This window comes from Helianthus annuus, chromosome 5, assembly GCF_002127325.2.
Source record: "Helianthus annuus cultivar XRQ/B chromosome 5, HanXRQr2.0-SUNRISE, whole genome shotgun sequence".
In the NCBI taxonomy this organism is placed as follows: Eukaryota; Viridiplantae; Streptophyta; class Magnoliopsida; order Asterales; family Asteraceae; genus Helianthus; species Helianthus annuus.
Genome location: NC_035437.2, coordinates 172770016 through 172794221, shown reverse-complemented (window position 1 = coordinate 172794221; position 24206 = coordinate 172770016). Strand labels below are relative to the sequence as shown.

Genomic DNA, 24206 nt, shown 5'->3' with positions numbered 1-24206 from the left:
TTAAATTATCATTTGAATGATTTTCCTAGCATAGAGTTTAATAATGAAGTATCATTTTCATAGACTTAGCCGGCAAGCTAATACTCCTGTTGGCTATTAAATAAAACTTTAAAATCGTATTTTTTTTTATGTATTTAACATCCATCTTATGACCTCACTAGATATTCGCTATCTTAATCAAACATAAATTTTTAATAACATATATTCATCAAATATTTTATTTGATGATTGGAGGGTGGAAACACACATAAACAAATTTAAATCAAATCAAATCAGTCACTTTGATGTCATGCCTAATGTAAGCCATTAGCCATAAAATGGTAATAGTATTGTTTCTATAATTAAATAGATGCAAAAAAGCAAATTGAATATTTAGTACCAAGCGTACGAAGTATTTTCAATTATTGATTTTACTAATTAAAACCCAAGACATTAGCAAAGTTAAAAACATTAACAGGGAGTTAAAATTAAATAAATTATTTAAAAAGTTAATCATGTGTAATATTGCATCTTTTATATATATGTAATGTTGAATTATTTATTTAAATCTAGTTCATTTACCTTATTTTTAACTCGAATAACTTTTATATTTTCAATATCTAATAAAGCCTTATACATAAAATTGAGATTTTTATTCCATTTAAGTTGAGTATATTATTTTTAGAGTTAATTACATTGTTAGTCCATATAATTTTGTCAAAATAATAACATTCTGATACTAACTTTTTTTTTTTTTTTTTGCAACATTAAGTTCTATAGTTTCATTTTGGTAACAATGATGGGTATTAATTAAAGCAAAACTTGGTTAAAAGCTAACATTAAAGCAGGGTTAGTTTTGTCATTACACTAAACTATTTACCATATACCACCCATTATATTCAGGAGATTTCTTTTTTACATTAACCTTTTTTTCTTTATTCTTTAAAACACATGTTAACTGCAGCTAAAACATCTTCATTTCCACATAAATTCTTTTTTATTTGTGTTCGCAGGTTTTGAATCAACCAACTAAGACTGGGTCTTTTTTTTTAACAATCGTTAACATCGGATGAAGAAGAGTTTGATAAATTTAATTCATTTATTATGATATATTGATAAAAATGAGTCATTGTTTCGTGTTGTAAATTGCAATAAAAAGTAGTACCATAAATCTTGTCAAATAATTTTTGTTCTAGTGAGTTATGGTAATAATTTTTATTACATGGTACAGCACGAAACAATGACCCATTTCAATCAATATGTTATAATAAAATGAATTTATTAATGTCATGTTAATGATTGGTAAAAAAAGACCCAATCTTAGTTAACTGATTCAAAAAAATAACAAACAAACAAAAAATTATATAAAGGAAAATGAAGATTTTTTAAACTGCAGCTAACATGTGATTTAAAGAATGAAGAAGAAAACAGGTTAATGTATAAAGAAATCTCATAAATATAAAGGTGGTATATATTTGTTTAGTATATTGACAAAACTTCCCCTGATTTAATGTTAGTTTTTAACTAAAGTTTGCCTTAATTCCCAACATTGTTACAAAAATGAAATCGTATAACTTAATGTTTCAACAAAAAATGTTAGTATCCAATGTTGTTATTTTGACAAAACCACAAGAACTAACGGTGTAATTAACTCTTATTTTTATTTAAAGAACATTTTTTTAAAGGTTTGACGTATCTTGATTATAACAGTACACGTAACGACATAATAATGTGTCTAAGTTGTCCATCTATAACAATGCATTTAAGCTAGTTAGAATGATGCGTTAAAACCAATTACAACGTTATGTATGACTTTACAACTGTACGTCCAAGTTGTTCAGGCTAACGAATGAACAAAATGTTAAACCTACTAATAATTTAACGGACAAATGTGATTACAAGGTGCATTCAACCAATGGTGCATAAAAATCATTTATAATTTACCCAACACATTTACCCCCTCACCCTAAAACTCATGTGTATTCTTTGATCGTTCGAACACTTCACACACAAAATGTCACCTTGTACATAAACCAATAGGGGCGTGTAAAAAATACGAAAGTGAATTATTCGAAATTCCGAATCCAAAGTATCCAAAATTTTGGATATCCGGATTACGGATATCTGAAATTTTGGATTCGGATTTAGATGGTACTTAAAAAATCGGATATTCCAGATATCCGAATTATCCGATATTTTTACAATTGTTAAATAATAAATATTAATTAGAAAGGATATTTCGAATAAACCTTTTAAAAGGTTTCGAGTATTCCTGATAATTCGGGTATCCGAAATATATACTTTTTTTTAATTATTAAATGATTTTTTAATTTATAAAATAACTTTTTAAAATATTAAATAATAAATATACATTTTTTCAAATTTTCGGATATCGTTTTTATCCGAATTTTCGGATACCAATCTTGAACATCCCCTATAAACCAAGACATACACACATGGGAGAGTATATACGTATGTATATATATGAGTACTTGTATTTTATAATTAGTGTATGGTTCTGTATTATACAATGCAAAGTTATCCGAAATAAAGATAATACACATAACGCAAAAGGCGATATATAGATCTTAACACATGTATATATTAATGTATGTGTGAATGCATTAATTAAGGGGAATAAAAGATGAAATAGACTGCTAAAATCAATAGTCAACGAGTACGGGTTATTTGATTTTCACCGATCGCACGAATGTAAGTCACGATAAAAAGTCTAACCTAATAACAGGGACGTGATTATTTGTTAATTAGATTAAAATAATACTTAAGTACATAAATACCACAATGAGAATGGATATATTAATGGGGTTAGGTTTAGTTTAATGCAAAAAGTCATAACGAGAATCTCAGTCCCTAGCTAGATAGCAACATGTGACCAAACTCAAAGGCACATAGTCTACCTACCTCAATTGTTGTTGAATTTTAATTGGAAGTGCTTACCAAATTGTTAACTAACGTTATTTAGAAATATACATTTAGCATTTACGCATAGCGTGTCGGGTCGGTCGGGTGCTAGGTGTAGTGTAGGGTAGGGTAATGGCAAAAAGTTAAGACCGCGAAATGTACCTTTCAATATTTATAAGCGTCACTTAATGCTTTTAAACGATTAAAGTTATATTAATTTTAGAGTTAATTACCCAGATAGTCCCTGTGGTTTCACGTTTTTTCACGTTTAGTCCCCACCTTTTGGAGAGAGCAGGTATGCTCCTTATGGTTTGTTATTTTGTTACTCGGATAGTCCCCTGAGTAAATGTCAGTTAGTTTGATCAGTTAAGCTGGTGTGAAATTACTAAATTGTCCTTACTAAACGTAAAAATCTGATTTAATATTTAAGAAAGAATTTAGGTAGGACCCACTATGTTTATTTATAAAATAAAACACCTCTCTTTCTTATCTACCCATCGGCCATCTCCTTCATACAATCCACAATGGCTTTCCTTAACTGTTGGGCCCAAATATTTTCAGGGTTTCACAATCAACTTTTCTTGTAACTTTTGGGTTAGGGCCCAACCCCTTGTAATAGAAAAGCCTGACCAAATATAGATAGTACCGGTTCAGTCTAGCCTAGTGCCCAGGTCTGGTGTCAGTTTCGACTTTGTGGATCGATACTTACACACAGATGGTTCATGGTTACATTTGAAGATTGTTGTGGGCCAACTCAAGAGATTATGTGAATGGAAATGGGCATGCTTTGCATATAATATGGATTTTATTTAGATGAAAATGGGCCTACTTCCATCCCGGCCTTTTAAGCTCTATTCCACTAATCCAATTTGCTATTCCAAATCAAGAAACGGGAATACATTGAAATATAAAATATTTGATAAAAAAAGACTTAGGGTCTGTTTGGTATGGGGTAATGGAACGGACGAAAGAATGGAATGGACGAGGGAATGCAATGTATCATCACCATTCCATGTCTTGTTTGGTTACCATGTGTGAATGAAATGAATTATTATTGTGTATTGTTCGGTGGGCAAGAAAAACGAAGTAATAAAATCAACGGTGAGTGGTGGTGGTGGTCGGTGGTAGTGATTGTGGGTGGTTATAGGTGGCGGTGGTGGGTAGTTGCGGCGGCAATGGGTGGTGGTGGTGGCGGCGAGTGCCAGTGTGGCAGCAACGACGAGTGGTGGTGGTGGTGGCAAGGCGGCCGTTGGTGGTGGGTAGCGGCGGAGGTGGCGGTGGATTGTGGTGGCAGTTGGTATTGGCGGCGGTGGTGGCGTCGACGATGGTGGTGGGCGGCGGCGGCGAGTGGCGTTAGCGGTTAGTCGCGGCTGTGGGTGATAACGGTGGCGGGTGGGTGGCGGCGGCGACGGTGTCTGTCGGGGTGAGGTGGTGGCGGGTGTCGGCGATGGCATCGGTGGTGGGTGGTTGTGGTGGTGGGTTGTGGCGAAGGTGGTGGGTTGTGGTGTTGATGAATGGTGCAAGAGTGGATGGAATGAAAAAAAAAACATGGGAGGTGGATGAAATGATTTTGAGTGAATGGAATGCCTTCTGGAATGAGTGATTTCATTTCATTGACCAACCGAAGAGCATTTACACTAATCTTCTCGTGGTAGGGATTTGCTTGACGACATCCGTGGGACTCGAACCCATGGCCACATGAAAATGTACTTTGTATTCTTCATAACTTGTTACTTGTTAGCCTAATTCCTTTCTACCTTAACATCCTAGGCCCGGGTTATAAACGATTCAAACCGTCTCAAGAATTTTATCATAACGAATCATTTATCAAACATACACATGCTTGATAATTACCACATATTCTTACATTGCTTATCTTCTTATTGCATTTTATAAAATAATAAAAGATTTTTTTTGAGCGTGTTTTGCCTTCGTTTATTCAGGCTCTTAGATCTCAAAGTTGTTAATTTCAAAATGTATTAAACAAGCAATCCCTATTCCCAAACACCCCTTAATTGTTAGTTTAAATGTAAAACCCAAAACAAATCCCACATTGGTTGTAGACGAGAGATGTTGGGCTAATGAGAAATGTCTCACAAGTCACATGAAATCAAATTAATCAACACGTTTTAGACGCATGAATGCGGATAAGAGAATAACCCCTTAGCTAAACACGCTTAGGTGGGAGCAATTCCAAGATGGGTGACCTTGTGGAAAGTCTCCACTCTGACAACCAAAAAAAATCGCCGAACTTCTAAGGTGTAAAGAAGACGATATTGGTTGGTCCGAAGAGCCAAATTAATGTTATACTAATTCTTAAATGGACATGATATAAGAAAAACACATTATGTACTTAATGCAAAAGTACAAAAGTAGTTGTACAAGGTTTTGATAGTTTGATCTTGTATTTGACATGATATTCTAAACAATCACTTATAACAATAACAAGATGGATGCAAATACAATTACTGTGCTAGAGCACTTGTGCTGTAAACCAGAAGAGCACCACCACCTAGAATTCCAGCCAAAGTAATAGCCCAAATCAACAAACCAGTTTTACCTGCAATTTACAATACAACCAACAATCAACCAAACACTTGTGTGCATACAACAATTCAACCAAAAACAAAACACAACCGTTTACTCACCGCCAACGTAGACATCACCACTTGGAGACCATTCATCTTCATTGTAGATAGGACTGTATCCATCAACATTAGCACCATACTTGTCAACGTATTGGTAAACACCCTTTCCCTGAATCATAATTCAAAGTTCATAACCAAGTTAAGTTATAATTGATGCAACTTTTGGAGAGAATATAGTATAACACCAAAGATTCAAACCTTTGGCTTCCTTCCAGATGCATCTAGGCCATCTCTCAATGCCATTCCACCGTTAACTCCTGTTAGAAGAAAGAAAGAAACCCTCTTTAGATTTTGATTTCACATAGTTGATAGAGAGATGGTATTAAAATTATTAGTATTGTGAACTAAACTTTGTATAGGTATTTGTGTGTCACATTAGTAAGTATATTATGTTTAGTTTGTTATTAGGTTTTGTAAGTTTAAACAGTTAGAACCGTTGCATTAACCGACACACCAACAAACGGTGTCATGTATCCATTGCAACGGTTATAGTAATAATAATAGTAGTAGTAGTAATAATAATAATAATAATAATAATAATAATAATAATAATAATAATAAATTAATTAAAATTAAAAAAGGATAAAAGATAGAGAATGAATAGTAGTTTGTTATTTAATATAAAGTTTATAAGTTTTACCCTTTGTATAATATAGTCTTTAACCTATTTAGCACTTACTTTGATTTTTATCTAATAACGTCTTTAACCTATTTAGTTTTCATTTAATTTGATTTTACTCTAATAACATACGGTCCAGAAAAACTGAATATGCAGTTGTATTCCAATATAAATTTTATTGAAAACGGAGTCCTTATAAAAATTGTTATCATAAACTATAACAAGTACTGACGCTGTAATGAATCGAACTGATACCGACGCAAACTAGTGTGTATATAGAACATATCTATGCAATGATTTGTGTGTGCTCATTAAATCCTTATGTTGTTCTCTTGTTCTATTCATTTTCTCATTTCTATATTTCAAAAGCGTTGTTATATAGATGGACAAAGAGTGTGTGTGACTAACCGTAGGGTTTGTCAGTCTTGATCTTCTTGACACCACTGGCAGAAACCCTGAATGGGGTTTTGGCGGGAAGGGAAGGAAGACCCTTCACAGGTGCAAATGGAGAAGAAGGCTTGAGGGTCAATGAAGACATCACTGTGGTTGCCATCTGGATCAAATGCTCTTCACAGTTTGCTTGATTCGATGGGGCTGAATGCAGGAATGGTTCAGTGGAGATGATGTTATCGACGATTGTTTATCAACGGGTGATTACTATTTTGACACGTGTCACTCAGCCTGTGGTCTACTTTTGGATATGGATTTCATAGGGTTATCTGAATGAACTAGCTAGCAAATGAATTTCAGGATTTTTTTTAGAGAATTTTCAGTTTTTTACGAACCTTATAAAATGAACGGCTAAGGTTAAATTCTTATAAAAAAAAGTATTTCTAATAACAAGTTAATTATATAAATAAAAGGAGAGGCGAGAAGGAATAAAAAGGATTTAATCTTTCTATTAAAGATTCACCTGCTCAAAACTTAAACTAAAGCAAGTTTAAATCTATACGTTTCACATCATTCAACAAAACAGCTTGAGTGGAGACCTACAATTAGAAAATTAGAAAAATATATAGAGTAAACTGTCGGTCCCTGTGGTTTGTCACTTTTGCCACACTCAAAATTTTTGCATCTGGGTCCCTGTGGTTTCAGTTTTATTGCCATTTTGGTCCAAAAATGAAACTAGATCATATTTGTCTTATAAAATCTGCAATTTTGTCATTTTCCTTAGGGGCAAATCAGGTCATATTTGTCTTATAAAATATGTTATTTATTTATAAAAAAAGAAATGATCATTTTCACTACTAGAAAAATGGTTTTTTTGCTACAAAACTTTTTGACAAATTTCCCACAACTTAATTTTGGCGACAAGTTTCCCACAAATTATAGACAAATATTAAAAACCATAAATTTCCCCACAATTTTTTGACAAGATAGTCACCAAACCTATATTTGTGTCAATTTCGTCGCAAAGTTAACTATGTTTCCAACAATGTTCCCACAAAACTTTGTTTTTTTTTTTCATTTATTAACTTTTATTATTAGTTAGTGCAATTTATAAAACAAAAAATTCAAAACAGTGGCAAATTTGTGGCAACTTTTTGACAAGTTTCCCACAAATTTTAGACAAATATTAAAAACCATAAATTTTCCCACAATTTTTCGACAAGATAATCACCAACCTGTATTTGTGGCAATTTCGTTGCAAAGTTAACTATGTTTCCAACAAGGTTCCCACAAAACTTTGTTTCTTTTTCATTTATTATCTTTTATTAGTAGTTAGTGCAATTTATAAAACTAAAAAATAAAATAAAACAGTGGCAAATTTGTAGCAACTTCCAACGATTTTCCCACAAAATTTAGTTATATTATTTATCAATTTTTATTAACTATTTTTTAGTGGCTTAATTTTTGTCAATGGGATTCGAACCCTCTTTCATATGAGAAGGAAAAGTCTTATCTAACACTTTGATACGGCTAGGCCAAAGGCTATTTAAATGTTAATTGTTAGTACGATAAAAATAAACATTTTTAAAAACTAAAATATGAAAATTTGTGGCAAAGTTGTCGCAGCTTGCCACATTCTTTCCAAAAACATTATTGTCTTTTTATTTGATAACTCATGTTATTTGTTCATACAATATAAGAAACAATTATACAGACTAAAGAATCTAAAATTGTGGCAAAGTTGTTGCAACTTGTGACAATTTTTCCACAAAACATTATTTGGATTTTAATAATCTTAACTTTCACTCACTCACTGGTCTACAAGAGTCTCAACTTAAAAAATTCCGTCTAACATTCCCAAATTGTACGAATTTGACCCCATAGATCCTTTTTCTAACGTGGCACAAACCTAATTATTGGCTGATGTGGTTAGTTATGTGGCACAAACCTAATTATTATATTTTAATAATCCTAACTTTCAGCACCACCACAATTGGCCACCACTTCCATCACCATCACCTACCACCACCATCCACCACCATCAGTCACCACCACCACCACCATCAACTGTAGGTCCACCCGGAGGATCGAGTTAAACCTCTTCCCTGTTTTCCGACGACCCCGAGAGTGCGGAATCTAAACGGGTAAGTTAAACCAAGTTCGAACACGTAAACGACAAACACGAGACTCAACGATTAACATTCAATGTATTAATGCTTGAAACGGTTATAGTACAATGTTTACAAATACTCTCTGTAAACTCTCTCAGTGTGTGTTCTCTCTATCTTGTGCTCTTTGGTGTGTTATCTTCCTGTGTCTTCAGTCTGCTGTTTATGTTGGCTGCAGATCGACGAAGGAACTGCAGCGGCGAAGAACCTTGACGAAGAATCATGGCTGACGAAGAATAGGGATTCTTCGTCGTAAGCCTTTGAGGAACCACCATGTGACTAACTTCTGATCTTCGTCGTTCATCATTCATGGCGAAGTATATGCTTCGCGATGTCTGATTCTTTGTCATGTGTAAGTAATAACAGTTCTTTGTCAGCAGTATGCAACATGCAGGTTCTTCGTCAGGAGCACATGCAGGTTCTTCGTCAGGTGCATTTCAAGGTGTTGGTTCTTCGTGAACTCAGCTGCAACATGCAGATTTGCAGTATATAATCAGCCGCAACAGATATATCTGCAACATGCAGATTGGCAACATGATTGAACCGAAACTCGATGGAGGATATCAGCTTTGGTCTTTATTTCGTAACACAGGCGAACCGAGTCGAGACGCATCCACAAGAGATGCATCAACATCAACAACAACAACCACCACCATCAGCCGCCACAACCACCATCAACAATCACCACCATGGCGACTGGTGGTGGTGGTGGTGGTGGTTGTGGGGTGGTGGTGGTGGTGGCGGCTGACAGTGGTGATTGTTGATGGTGGTGGTGGCGGCTGATAGTGGTAGTGGTTGTTGATAGTGGTGGTGGGTGGTTGTTGATGGTGGTAAAAGTTATATTATACAAACCTTAATACCCTATGTGCTACAAATTTCCTTTCTATAATTTAAAACTTTAATTTGATTCTTATACTATATATAATATACACTTTTAATATTACAAAAAGCGTCCTTTATGTTGATACTAGATTGCAAAGTGTGCCCTTTGTCTTCAAAAATTACAAAAGCGTACTCGATGTTTGCAATCCCTTGTACGTTATATGCTTTAGCCCGAACTCGGTTAGTTTTATGGTTAAATTTGACCAACTAAACCCCACATGAGGGTATTTTAGTCATTTTACATTATTTACTCAAATACATAAACATAAAAATTAACATATAAAAAAAACTTACTAAATATCTCTCTCTAACACATACACATACCGTCTTTTTCAACCTCCACCATCAGCCACCACCTACCCACCATGACCACCACAACCCCCACTCAATTTATAAAATCCTCTAAAAACACAACATACTAGCAAAAACAAGAGCATCAATTTGAATCAAAACAATTCAGATCAACAAAAACATGCAGATCAATCCGTACACTCAAAAACCCTAACAATTTCAACATAAAATGAAATCTAGAAATGAAGAAATCAGATCTAGAACAACCTGAATCCTCATCTTCTTCACAAAACTTGTCGGTGGTTATATAACAGCAGTGAACGAACAACCATAATGGGCAGCAATGAAAAAAGGAGTTTCGACAAATCCAGATCCGGTGGATTAGTGGAACGACAGATTTTAGGGTGACAGCGACGACTTTTAGGGTTTCGACGACGACAGAGCTATGTAGTGACGACGAGTTGGTGATGTGATGGCGGTGGTACTGTGGCGGTGGTGCAATGACAGTGGTGGAGGAGCTATGGGCGGTGGTTATGTGATGGCGGTGTTGCGATGCCAGTGGTGGTGCAATGGCATGACGCAGGTTTTTGATCAGAACCGCGTCGGTTCGTGTCGGGTTTCGGGCCGACATGTGTTTATGCACGGGACGGGTTTTGGATCGCAACGGGTTTTGGGCCGACACAAGTTTCCGCACGAGACGAGTTTTGGGTCGTGACGAGTTTCATACCGTTTTGACGCGAACCGTTTCGAGGCGAACCTTTCGACGCATACCGTTTCGAGGCGAACCTTTCAACCCGTACCGTTTCGACCAGTATCGTTTTAAATCAAACCGTTTCAACAATTTGCAAATGGTGTCTTCATCGATGGATCTCCAACAAGCATGTCACTAAAAGATTACCGCCAGTTTGGTACGTCACGTGTTCACCGACATATCACCAAGAGTCTTTAACTAGCAGATTGGCTATCAAGAATCCGTAGGTATTACTAATTTTAAATAATACCAATTATATAATAGATTATTACAAATAAAACTGTGTTTAGACCAGTAACGTTTTGAATCGAACCGTTTCAACGCGTACCGTTTCGACGCGAACCTTTTTCAAACCGAACAAAATTGCCCCTTTATGTACAATCTCTTTAAAAAAATTTAACCAACCCGACCCGAAACCCGTTCTGACCCTAAACCCGTTCTGACCCGAACCCATTTTGACCCGAACCCGTTTTGACCCGAACCAAAACAACCCCTTTTTTAATTGACCCAAACCCGTTTTGACCCATGACCCGACCCGACCCGTTTGCTAGGTCTAAATTGTTATGGTATTATAATTACAGTACTTAATATCTATATTTAAGGAGTCGTTCTATAAAAAATAAATACTTAATATCTATATTTAAATATTTAAAAATAAAATAAAAGGCTTCATATAATTTATTACTTTTGCAGTTTGCTTCTTTTCGATGCACCACTCCATAGACTTTTCAAATGACTCTTTTCAAGATTGAAAAACCCAAAATTATAAAGCTCCTAAATATATTTTTTTTCCCGCTGATTGTATTTTGGCGCAATATTGTCCACTTTTCATCCCATCTTTTCGCTGCTTCTATACTGGTGGACGGAGTGGTGGTTTTAGGCAGTTTCCCTCTTTGTTTCAGAGACAATTTGGAGCTACAATTCGAAGTTCACCCAAACCGGTAGGTTGCTCATCTATTCCCTTTACCAAGATAACGATTAACCCTCTCTAAAATTCGACTTCACTAGGGCTGAGGATTGTGCGATTAGGGCTGAGGACTGTGCGACTGCTACTGGTGGTTTTCGGCCATAGTCAGCTTCTGAGTTGGTGGGTTCCAGCGACGCTCAGGTACTGAACCCATCTTTGTAAATCAAATGCCATTCCTCTATAAGTTTTATATCTGCTAATTTCATTGTAACACTGGTCTTTATTTTTTTGAATTCTTGTATATGTATACCATTTATCATTTCATCCTCTGGTTCCTTGTCTACCATGACTACAATTGCTGTTAATTGCTGCTCTTGGTGTTGTTTAGGGTTCTGCAAACCATCACCCATTAATACAATAATAATAATAGTTCTTAAAAAATATAAAATGATTTACATTCTCTTTTCAGGACATATGAAATCATGAATTAACAAACAACATAAAAGAGAGGCATCTGACCCATCATATGGTATGTACATTGTATATTTTTTTCCTATCATAGAGTTTGTGAATCTTATATATATTATCTAACCAAATCTGTTCAATTAAATGCAGGCTATATACAATATGAATGCTGGTACAGATAATACAAGTCGTGGTGGTGGTCGTGGTAGTGGTAGTGGTGTTGGTAGTGGTCTGCGTGGAGGAAAGACAAAACAAGTTTCAAGGAAACGCATTGATTCTGGCATTGTTATTCGGGAGCCTGATCTTAGTAGAGGTGATGGTGATGCTGTTTCAGGGAGACAAAGATCCCAAAAGTTGGATCCAAAACATCCCAAAGGGAAGGCAACTGTTGACAAACCTACTATATGGACTAAAGGGCCGTATTTGATGGTACGACCTCCAAAAGGTCCTTCAATTTCATACCGCAGAGGTGTAAGGGGCAGTTATCATCGTATGGGTGAGGGTGATCCAATGGCTGATTTAGGTGGGACGTTAAATAGTTTGTCACCAGGTATTCTTGATGATAGGGATGGTACAACGTTACAAGATTTGTCACGTGATATCCTTGACGATGGCGACAATGGTAATCAATATAAATTACTAATTTTTTATCAGTTATCATTTTATTAATTACTATTTTTAACTTTTTAGATGATGATGATGCTGGTGACGATGGTGATGACGTTGGTGATGATGGTTACAATGGTGACGATGGTGATGGTGTCAGCGAGGACGATGACAACTTTGAGGGTGACGGTGACGACTTTGAGGGTGGTGGTGACGACTTCGAGGGTGGTGGTGACGGTGATGGGAGGCAATTCATACAAAGCAATGGGAAAAAGTATGTTTCTAGTTTAATATTTTAATTTATATTGTTTATTGATGTTATAAAGTAGTATTAGTAGTAGGGTTGTGCAACGGTTCCAAACCGGGAACCGTTACACTCTAAATATAAGAACCGGATCATTTAAAAACTGGTTCGGTTCGGAACCGGGTTAAACAATTCGGGTGTAAACGGTTCTTGTCAGAACCTATTGTCAATTAAGTCTCAAAATTAACAAGTAAATAAAAACAATCAAACCATTCAAAACGTATAACTGAATGACTTATGTTTGGTGTGTGTCGTTTTCACTAAAATCCATGAATTCTATTGAAAGATCAAGGCAAAAGAGGACACAAGGTTTTGAAACAATGCTGCAGAATTTAAAACCGACTTTAAGAGGCCATATCTTGGTCATTTCGAAACCTTTTTGAGCGGGTTTTAGCCTAAAATGTAGTACTTTGAGCGGATTATTCACCCAAAAAGTTTCGTAACTTTTCAATACCATTTGTGCCCTGAAAAACTGTTCGCAAAACTGAATGTCAAAGCTGTCAGATTTGGACAGATTTTGCATCAAAACAGCCAGCTTTGGACAAATTGTGCATTAATTTTAAGGTCTACTAGGAAGCCTCATATTGTATACTATATTTACTTAGATTCATGCGGGTAAACTATGATCTGTTTTGCATGTTTTAGCATGTATACTATACTGATTCTCAAATATCTTTTCAATATTTTAGGTTTGTAGACTCAAAGGTACATAGACGTGTAAAGGAAATACTTGAACAATGTCTTGATGGAGATTGGGTCACATTTAAAACGATCCCCCAAAACGTAAAGACGCGCATGTTTGACCGCTTCCGGGTAATTTATCAATTATTTATTTGTATATGTTATGATTATATGTATTGTTTATTGCATTTTTGTTTTTGTTTTTGTTTTTGTAGACTATGTATAGATGGGATCCAAAAGCACACCAGAGCATACGTCATTCGTTTATTTGTGTGCTCAAGGATCGATTTAGAGGCATAATGAGCGATATGAGGAAAAGTTCTAAAAAGAAAGCTTTAAAGGCGAGGGAACGTATTCCCGATGATGGATACAATTTTGAGATACAATGCAAACATCCGCCCAATGGAGTGCCTCGTAGGAAATGGGAACGTATGTGTATGGTAAGGGTTTTAATAATTTACATTTTTTGTCTTAGTTATTTTTATGTATTAATTATATATATATTTTACCACTATAGTCTTGGAACACTAAAGATTGGGAAAAGAAGTCCAAAGCAGGGAGAGAAAACCGGAAGAATGACTTATGTCGTCATACAGGCGGGTCCAAAGGGTTTGACGAACACCGTCGCAACTTGGTAAGCTAATCATATTATTGCTTTTAGAAACCTATATGAACAATTAGAACTTATAAATTACATTGCATCTTTTTATGTAGGAAAAAATAAAGGGTAAAAAGGTTGGATTCGCGGAAGTATTACTTCATACCCACGCCACCAAAGAGTGTAAAAAGAGATTAAATGATGGGGAGATCAATGCAAATGACTATGATAAGTTACAGTTTGTTACCGATCGTTCAAAACGTTCATATGTAAGTTATCTTTTATCATTTTTTTATAATTATTGTATCATCTTTTAGTACAATATCAAGCCATTTGTTTTGATAAACTGTAGGTCTCTTATATGAAAAAACTTGAAAATAAGTATGGGAACACGGATTGCGATGATATGGAAGTGTGGGAGAGTCTGCATCCCGAGTGTCAGGGTCATCAGTTGTTTGGGGTAGGATCTTCTGATCCACATTTTGTGTTGACTGGAACAACATCTTCCACAGCTAGTGTGTCAGATACCCGACAATCGCATGAGGTAATGTTACTGTTATTATTGTGTGTATATATATGTATGAATGTATCAGACTAGTGTGTGCTATCCAGTGGCGGAACCAGAAAATTTTAACCGGAGGGTCAATATATACGTAGACACACACTCTTCTGCTAGTGTATAATAATAATAATAATAATAATAATAATAATAATAATAATAATAATAATAATAATAATAATAATAATAATAATAATAATAATAATAATAATAATTTTACCGATATAAAAAAATTTAAAAATTGAAACTTGATAAATTAATAAATCTTGACATTCTCTAAACTAAATGAAAATTATTAAATTTAAAAATTGTTACCAGAACAAATTAATAAATCTTGACAGTGTCTAAACTAACTGAAATTATTAAATTTCTAAATTGTTAACATTCTCATAAAAGACAGACCCACACTTTAAAATATTATTATCATTGTTGTTTAAGATTACACTTTTGAAAAGAAAGAGGACACAGTATAAGTATTTGACAGCTGCCAATGATGGCCAGCCCAGCTGGTCGGAGGTGTGAGGGTTTACTCACTTGGTCTCAGGTTCGATCCTGGGGTCAGTGAGATTCCCGCACGGGAGGGAGCTGGAGAATTAAGGGGGGCTGGCATTTCGACTGGTACGGAAGGCGCTTAACTGCGGGCCGTGCGAGGTTCGAACCCAGGGAGGCTGGCAACGCGCCAGCCGGTGGACCAACTGGTCTGCAGCTGTCCAAAAAAAAGTATTTGACAGCTAATAGTGCCCAGGCTTTTTTTATTGGATGTACATCGTCTTCTTTATCCACTTTATCCTTCTCTGTAACTATGGCGTATATCAGAATTACTCAAATGACCATTTTTTTGGCCTACGCCCTTCATCTTTCTTCTTTTTCACTTCATTTTGCTCAACTAAAAATTAGGGGGTTCATAATACGAAAACCCACTGGATGACATATTAAAGCTTGCATAGCCGGCCGGCGGCCGGAGGGTCAACGGACCCTCCTGACCCCCTTGTAGTTCCGCCCCTGGTGCTATCTAATATATACATGTATGTTTGTTTGGGTTATTTTTTTTGGATTGACCCGTTACTTGTTAATATCTGCTAATTATATTCATTTTAACAAACTGTAGCTCCAAAAAGTTCAAGCTGAACTAGAAAAGGAACGAGAGGCTCGACAAAATATTGAAGCCCGTTTTGAACAATTTGAACAAGAGCGGGAACAAGAAAGGGTTGAACGTGAACGAGAGCGGGAACAAGAACGTGTTGAACGTGAACGAGAGCGGACCGAACATGCTCGATGGCAAAAATACATGGAAGCAAAGTTTAATAAATTCGGAAAAAAGTAATTTTTTTAAGTATGTTAAAGATCATGTTAGTTTTGTTACAAAAACGTGCATTTTGTTTTTTATTCAACACGTTGATGGAATTTTTCGCAGCTGAAAACAGAGATGAGTTACGTCAAAAGGTGACTGAAGCAGTAAATGAAAATGTGTTCGAATGCTTAAGAAAAGAAGCTGAACCAGTGAAGCAATCAAATGTTGAAAAAGAAGATCATACAAAATGGTTTAAAGACGGTCATGAAAGAAAGTTCAAGAGGCCTTTGAAGTTTTTTCAACGTGATCGATCTATTTCTCTTGGTGATATCATCAGCTGGGGTTTCCTTCCTCAGGTCAATGCCTATGCAGTCAGAAGAGAATTTGGTGTCCAGTACTTTAAGCGCTTATATGACATCATGTCATTACCGTGGTGGGATGTAGATGAGTTATCTCAGGTGAGAACTTTGGAATATGAGGTGAGACAGAATGATAAAGCAATGTGGGGTTACATCAAATACGAGAATCTCAGAGGTTATTTGAAATGGAAACCTCATCGTCCACGAAGAGTTGAAAGAATAGATCCTGAAACTGGTGTACGGGAAACTATTCTGAAGGTAAAGCCTCCAAGAACCATGACGACGATTCCTATGCCAGAAATGGAACAAGATTTTTACAAAGGGTTTATTGATTGGGTGTATAGCTGTCTTACAACTGAAGCTATCATCACATACAGAGCTGGTAGTGAGCTAAGATATATTCGTGTCTATGATCCGATGTGGCTGGTGAATTGTTCGGCAAAAGACATCGAATGCTTGTTTATTAACAAGATACGTTATAAAGCAGAAGATATAGATCAAGCTCAACAGTTCCAGCGTGTGGTATCTCTGTGTTTTCAAAAAGGAATTAATTCCGAAAACAAGTGGAAGTCGTCTTGGTGGGTATTGGATGAAAAGATGAAGATGAAAGCTAAACGTGAACGTGAACGAGAAAATCGCAGGATGGAAGAGAAAAGAGGAAAGTTTTTGATGAAACAACAGGAAGAAGAGAAAGCTGAGAAGCTAAAGCGTGAGAAGATCAGAGTTGCTCTGAGCAGGAAGCCTAAAGGGCGTGAAGAAAGTTACAAAGCAGCTACCTGAAGACCAATATTCTAGACAAAGACTGCGGTTTCATCCAAGGGGGAGTTTGTTGGTGCACAATGTCTAAAGCCTGCGTCTTTGTAAATTTAGGTTAACGTATATGGTCTTGATAGGTTGTTTTTGTATTAGAACAGGGGTTTTTATGTAATTATGTGATGTTTGAAGGTTTGGACCGCTTATGTGACATATGTCCATATAAGCGACCCAGGCTGGATCGCTTATGTGGTCATGTCACATAAGCGGTTCCAGTTCTCCTATATATACCCTGTTTGTCTCGTCATTTGTAACGGTTGTCCTGAATTGTATGTCGAAGTGCTGACTCTCTGTCAATCGTTGCTGAATGAAGTAAAAGTATTAAAAGTGAAGACCTGTCTGTTTTCTACTCATTTCTGTACCGTACATCTTAGTATCATGCTTAAATGTGTTTCCGCCACATTTTTAGCAGGCTCTAGCTTAGATTGACTCCTCAGTGAGATCATACTCGATCCTACATAAGACTACATGTTTTTTTTTGTTGTTGGAATCTTTAGGATTTTCTGCAATTTATTTAAAAGAATTTGGTTTTCAATTTTTTGTTTTAATAATATTAATTTGATTTATAAAATAATGGGAATTTTGTCAGTAAGTTTAAAGGAATTTATTTTATTTTTTAAAACCGTGGGAATTTTGTCACCGAGTAAATTTAAAAACCGTGAGAATTTTGTCACAAACTTTAAATAATGATTGTTAGAAGCGTGGGAACTTTGTCACAACATTTATCTCAAAACCGTAGGAATTTTGTCGCCAAATTAAAATATTTAAAATATATTAAAAATATATGTTTTGTGACAAATTTGTTGTTAAATAGAAAGAAAAAGTTTATAACAAACTTTGTGGGAATGTTGACGCAAATCTTCCGACAAGTTCGGTTTGTGGGAACATTGCCAGAAATTTTGTAGGAAAATTGTCGCTCATGCCATTTCCGACGAAGTTTTTTCACACAAAAAGAATTCGTGGGAAATTTGTTGCTACTACTTGTTTCCCACAAATTTGCCACAAAATACGCCGTGAGAAAAGACTTGATTTTCTAGTAGTGTTTGCCCCTGCGGAAAATAACAAAATAGCATAATTTTATAAGACAAATATGACCTGATTTCATTTTTGGACCAAAGTGACAATAAAACTGAAACCACAGGGACCCAGATGTAAAAAGTTTGAGTTTTGGACTAAAGTGGCAAAAGTGACCAAATCACAGGGACCAAAATGGCAGTTTACTCAAATATATAAGAATATTACTTTAATTAGTAGAATATAGAGTAAATTGCCAAAATCATCCTTAAGGTTTAGCCTTGTTTATCAGTTTCATCCAAAATAACTTTTTTGTGCCAAACAACCTTTCACCTTTGGCATTTTTTGTCATTTTCATCCAAACCACTAAGTTAGTTTACTTTTTTTGTTAAATTGTAGGATATTTGGATGAAATTGACAAATATAAAACCACATGGACGATTTTGGCAATTTACTCAAACTCTTTTTAATTTCTTTTATTTAATTAATTTTGTCACATATATAATAAAAAAGAATATACATGCAATTTTTATATAAATATGTTCATATAACACACATAGTAATAATCTACTAGTATATTATATCTAGTTTATTTAATAATCACCGTTTCAAAACATATAGCTAGTCAAAACATTTTAAAATTGTTTTAGGCAAAAAATAATTTTAATTCAAAATTCTTTGTAAAATTGATTTAAACTTAAATATAAATTATGTGTTAGTACCCAAAGGTGTTACGTTGATAAAATTAAAAAAAAATGGAAGGGTATTTTAGTCATTATATTGATAAAATTAACTAATTTTGGTGTTAGCACCCAAAGGTGTTACAAAACTGAAACCATAAAACCTAAACCTTTTTAAAAAAGTTAGTATCCAAAGGTGAAACTGGCTATAAACCATAGGGTCCATCTGTGTAATTAACTCAAAAAAAAAAAAAATTAATAGTTCTGTCACATAATTTTTATAAATTTTGATCCAACCACTAACTCGGTTAATTTTTTCTATTAAGGCGAAAGATGTTTTAAATTTTATAAATTAAGACTGAAATTAATTTTCAATTTTTTATATAGATCAGTTTTATAAAAATAAAATCCACTTAAAACTCTAAATTTTATAAAAGTAAAATGCTATTGGCCTTATAAAAAACGTCAAATAAACAAATCTTATCATATGTACTAAGTTTGTAATTCATCTTCTACTCTTTTAAATTCGCTCTTAACGAAAAACATAAGCCAGCGCTCGCTTCCCATATCAAACAATGTATCGTTATCAAACCTTAAAAGTACCCACCAAATAGTAAGTGTAATGCCATGAACCAAAAGTTTCTTTACTCAAACCACTCAGAATAAATATTAGTTAGTTACCCTCATAATCTTAATTAAATAAATATTTTATTTCTGCTAACATATTTCATAGGTGCTAAACACATTTAAAATATATGTAACGTTTTACAATTTTTTTCTATCTCTACAATTGATTAAATACTAAATGTTGTAATCGATTTTTATGTGTTGCATACCAATTATATTTTATTTTATATATCGTTTTCTCTTTATAAAGCTCATCTATATAAATATTGGAAATTAATTTCTGTCTTAATTTATAAAATTTAAAATATCATTCACCTTATCAGAAAAAATAAACTGAGTTAGTGGTTTGGATGAAAATTTATAAAAATTATTTGACAAAACTATTAATTTTTTTATAAGAACTGCATGTATATTCTGTTATATGTGTGTGTGTGTGTGACAAAATTAATTAAATAAAAGAAATTAAAAAGAGTTTGAGTTAATTGCCAAAATCGTCCCTGAGGTTTTATATTTGGCAGTTTCATCCAAATATCCTTCAACTTAACAGAAAAAGTAAACTAAGTTAGTGGTTTGGATGAAAATGACAAAAAATGCCAAAGGTTAAGGGTTGTTTGACACAAAAAATCATTTTGGATAAAATTGGCAAATAGACCTAAACCTCAGGGACGATTTTGGCAATTTACTCTAGTATATCAAAACTAATGGGTAACTAACCTGGCTCCAAGTGTGACAACCCTCATAATTACAGGTATCCGTACAATTAATTAATATTAAATTTGTGCTTAATGACTGTGCTTGATTACAACTGATGATATAAACTTCTTTATGATTTATGTATATTACATACATGTGCATCACATTTCATACTGTCACACCATTTATTACATACGAACTTTAGTGACATACTTGATGCACAAAGCACAGTTAGCGAGTGAGCGAATAACTCAGAAATATACTGACAGTGCCAGTACATAGACATACAATATTTTGAGGCCCTGTATGAGCCAGAGACAAGGTACTACACTAGTATGAAGTGTAGGGAAGTAAGGACCATAAAACTGCGTCACTAGGTGATAGTTTAAGTGCCGGAAAATGCCTAAAACCCACTCAAAGTGCAGAATTCTGCATTTACCATCAAAATTCAGCATTTTAACATGCTAGTAATGTGCAAAAACATGGCAAAATGGTCCTGTATGCTTTCCTAAGTGTCGGGAATTAAAAGTGTCACAAAAAGTTACATAAAGGACACTATACGGTATAACTTAGCACTTTAACGGAACGGTATCTAACCGAACAACCGGACATTACCCGGAATACCAAAATATTGCTAAAAACATTGTTTTTATTTTTCTGAGCTAGTCATGGTTCCCGAACACCCTAACTTATTATAAAATGCATCCTACACATGGAACACTAGACTTAACACTTTAATCTTCCACTAATTACCTATTACCATCAAAATTACATTTACCCCTTCCCCCCATGTAATTTATGGTCACTAGCATGGCCCCACTACAAGATTACCTAAATATCTTCCTAAATCCTCCATATCTCCCTTGGATTTAGTGAGATCTTGATTAGATTGTGTGTACTAGATGGAACATCAAACCCTTTGGATAATAACATTTGAGTTATAAGAGAACCACTATCTTCTTCATCTTCACTTCAACTCACCACATTCTTCCCTCTCCTCTATAGCTTCGGCCGAACACCCAAGCACACACACCACCATTTTTCGGTTTTCATCCACTCATTCCAAGTGTATCTCAAGGTGTATCAAGGTGACTAACGAAGCTAGGTACTCACGAAACTTCAAGGACCTCTCTTGTGTGCTATTATCCACTCCATTTTCACTTGTGTTCTTCCCTAGCTTTAAGCTAGTTGTAAGATCCTTATACACTCTTGTTTACTTCATAATTTAGTGGTTAAAAGATGTTGTTTAATGATTAACACTAGAACACTAAAAAGACTTGATCATGAATCTTGAATTATAAGATGAAATAAGATGATACATGAGGAAATATTGTTAAGATGATGTTATTTTGAATGTGTTGATGATTACTTGTTGATTTCTTGATAATATGATGTTGATCATCATATGGAACTTGTTAGAGTATGATTAAAAACATGGTTTAACAAGTTAGGAGGTGATTATGGGTTTACATGAAATAATCATCTTCTTGATCAAATATGAACTTGAAAGTGAAATGATTTTCTTGTAAAGTAACAAACCAAGTGAACTAGTAAACTTGTAAATCCAAGATTTGTGAATGATTTTTCTAAAGAAACCAAGTTAAAAAGATGATTCTTGAAGGATCATGGTTTTTATTAAGCTTACACTATTTTTAGTGGAAAGACAAATAAATAAACCCTAGAGAAACAAGAAAATGCTATGGATAAACATTTTTGTAAATTATGTTTACAAGTTGTAAACACCGAACCTTTGCAAGAATGAGATTTTAAAAGAAGTAAACACACTTTGGAGGGTAACTAAACCCACTAAACACTTCACCAAGTTACTACGCGTTTTTATGAAAGATCAAGTTCATGTTACTATGTAAAGTGCATTGTTTTTTACACTTGATAAGTATAAGATGCTTAGGGTATGATTGTTGATTGTTTGAATGATTTTTGGAAAAGAAAAAGATATGCTAAATAGCATGGACACCTCCATTTACAAAGGAAACTATGGCGAAATTTTCTAAAAATTCTAACACTTAGAAAATATTTTCTAGACAAGTGTTTACTAGTGTATTTTAAACTATGATTTTCAAATATAAACTTCGCCATAATTTTTGTTACAAATAAATACAAAGTATCGGAGGTTGGTTTTTGTAAATAAAATGGATAAATATATATTTAGAATATATATTTTATATTAAGACACTTGTGTGGATATTTGTTTATTTTGTGAAATAGTTATATTATTTTAGGGTAAAATAATATAACTTACAAATTACCATGACATTTACAACTCCAAAATAATACCAAAAATCACAAGGAATAAATATTTAAGTTACACACTTGATATTGTGAAACGGAACAATAAAACGTAACTTATAAAATATTCCGGAAGTTACCGTTACAATATATTTTTGGTAAATATTGTTTTGGATACAAGAAGGGAAAATATATTATTTTGGGGAAAAATATATATATTTTGGAATGCATTATTTTTGACAAATAAGTCGTATATATTTTTTTTAAGTGGGACTTAAAAATATATTATTTCAGAACTACAAATATACATGTATAAATTATCCCCATCCTTGGGAAGGAAATTCAGAGTTAAATACTTTAGAAGTATTAATACAAAAATATTGAATGAACAATTATTCCAAAACTAAATATAATTCAAAGTTAAAATAATTATTATTTTAACAAATAATTATAACTTAGATTAACATAAGGAACGCAACTCACAACGTTAAACTCTAAGCCAAGGCATGGCTCGATCGTCTAATAGACAATAGTACGTTGTAGGTTGTCGTGTAGCTGACAGAGTTTGAGCTACGAGCAGAAGACGCACTACAGTGAGTTCATGTCCCCCTTTTCTTTTAACTGTTTTCAGTTTTATACTTCGGGGGTGAAATACATGTTACGATTAGTACAAACGTTTATTACATGGTATGATTAGCTTAAGGAGGGTTTACTACTAGATCATGTGAAGGGTGGGTACGACACTTAAGGCCATTAATCCTTGTCATAGGACCGAGGGACATGAGTGATAGATCTATTTGGGTGTAGCGAGCCCACACCCATGGGGACCAGGGTGGCCCATAGTGGTGACTATGTCTTCCAGCCGGAGGCCCAGTAACAAATTTGCTAGGTTTGAGTCTTCCTGCACTATTTCACACATACCATTGGCTTTATAACCCATTGATGATCTCTTTTTCCTTAATTGCTACATACCAGGGACTTTCATACATGCATACATACTTTAAAGGTTTATACACACAAACATACACATGAACTCGCTCAACTTTTGTTGATTTTTCAAACTACATGTATTTCAGGGAACTAGTGGATCTGGAAGGGTATGCATGTGTCGTCAAGCTGCGTCTGAATAAAAGATGTTATCCATGGTGGTCGAGTTTAGGGGGTGTATATGAATCCTGGACGGGATACACGTCTCTAAAACTCAGGTTTTCTTTAAGTACTTTTGTTGAGTCTTGTGAACTCGTTTAAACACGTCATGGTTTGTATCTTAATTTGGTATTGATGTTTTCAGACAATGTTGTTGTGGTATTTTCTAAACTCTTTTAATGGATAAACATCTTGTGTTTTTATCATATAGCATTGTTGTGATTGATTACTATGGTATTAAGAAGTCACACCAAATAACCACGCTTCCGCAAAAGTCAGGGTGTGACCCCAAGGCGGGTTTGAAACGTAGAAAAAAATTAGCAAATCACGAACGTGACAATAAAAATACCACGCCGTGACTGTATAATATTCACAAGTAAAGGAAAAGTTATGTTGTTGCATACGAAAGCCAAGTTATTTTAATAAAATTTACACCAAAATGTATATTAAGATAAACATGACGGCTGCACATTATAACGGGCGGGTTTAAACGTAGATAAAAAACACGTCGCAATGGTGTATTTAGAGATGAGGGCTAGTCAGTTTAAAAACAATATTACGAATAT

At 34.5% G+C, this 24206-nt stretch overlaps 2 protein-coding genes across 2 annotated transcripts; one reads left to right on the top strand and one right to left on the bottom strand.

The window, feature by feature from the left end:
- Positions 1–5231: 5231 nt before the first annotated feature.
- LOC110942186 (photosystem II 10 kDa polypeptide, chloroplastic) lies at positions 5232–7079 on the bottom strand. The gene is made up of 4 exons (XM_022183931.2): positions 6577–7079; positions 5748–5806; positions 5550–5658; positions 5232–5461 (listed from the first exon to the last, which is right to left on the bottom strand). Exons 1-4 carry the CDS (start codon positions 6719–6721, stop codon positions 5367–5369), a joined length of 408 nt encoding a protein of 135 aa, XP_022039623.1. The 5' UTR covers positions 6722–7079; the 3' UTR covers positions 5232–5366.
- Positions 7080–12175: 5096 nt separating this feature from the next.
- On the top strand, positions 12176–16164 carry LOC110944109. Its single transcript, XM_022185824.2, has 8 exons — positions 12176–12644; positions 12713–12902; positions 13622–13745; positions 13829–14053; positions 14131–14247; positions 14328–14480; positions 14564–14755; positions 15879–16164. The coding sequence occupies exons 1-8, from the start codon at positions 12185–12187 to the stop codon at positions 16092–16094; spliced, it is 1677 nt and encodes a 558-aa protein (XP_022041516.2). The 5' UTR covers positions 12176–12184; the 3' UTR covers positions 16095–16164.
- The last annotated feature ends 8042 nt before the right edge of the window (positions 16165–24206 follow it).

Coding starts and splice junctions, on each gene's coding strand:
- LOC110942186 (XM_022183931.2), bottom strand. CDS start 6,721: ATGGCAACCACAGTGATGTCTTCATTGACCCTCAAGCCTTCTTCTCCA. Junction 5,807..6,576: donor CAAGACTGACAAACCCTACG/GTTAGTCACACA, acceptor TTCTTCTAACAG/GAGTTAACGGTGGAATGGCA. Junction 5,462..5,549: donor TGGTGATGTCTACGTTGGCG/GTGAGTAAACGG, acceptor TGTAAATTGCAG/GTAAAACTGGTTTGTTGATT.
- LOC110944109 (XM_022185824.2), top strand. CDS start 12,185: ATGAATGCTGGTACAGATAATACAAGTCGTGGTGGTGGTCGTGGTAGT. Junction 14,054..14,130: donor AATGGGAACGTATGTGTATG/GTAAGGGTTTTA, acceptor TTACCACTATAG/TCTTGGAACACTAAAGATTG. Junction 14,248..14,327: donor ACGAACACCGTCGCAACTTG/GTAAGCTAATCA, acceptor CTTTTTATGTAG/GAAAAAATAAAGGGTAAAAA.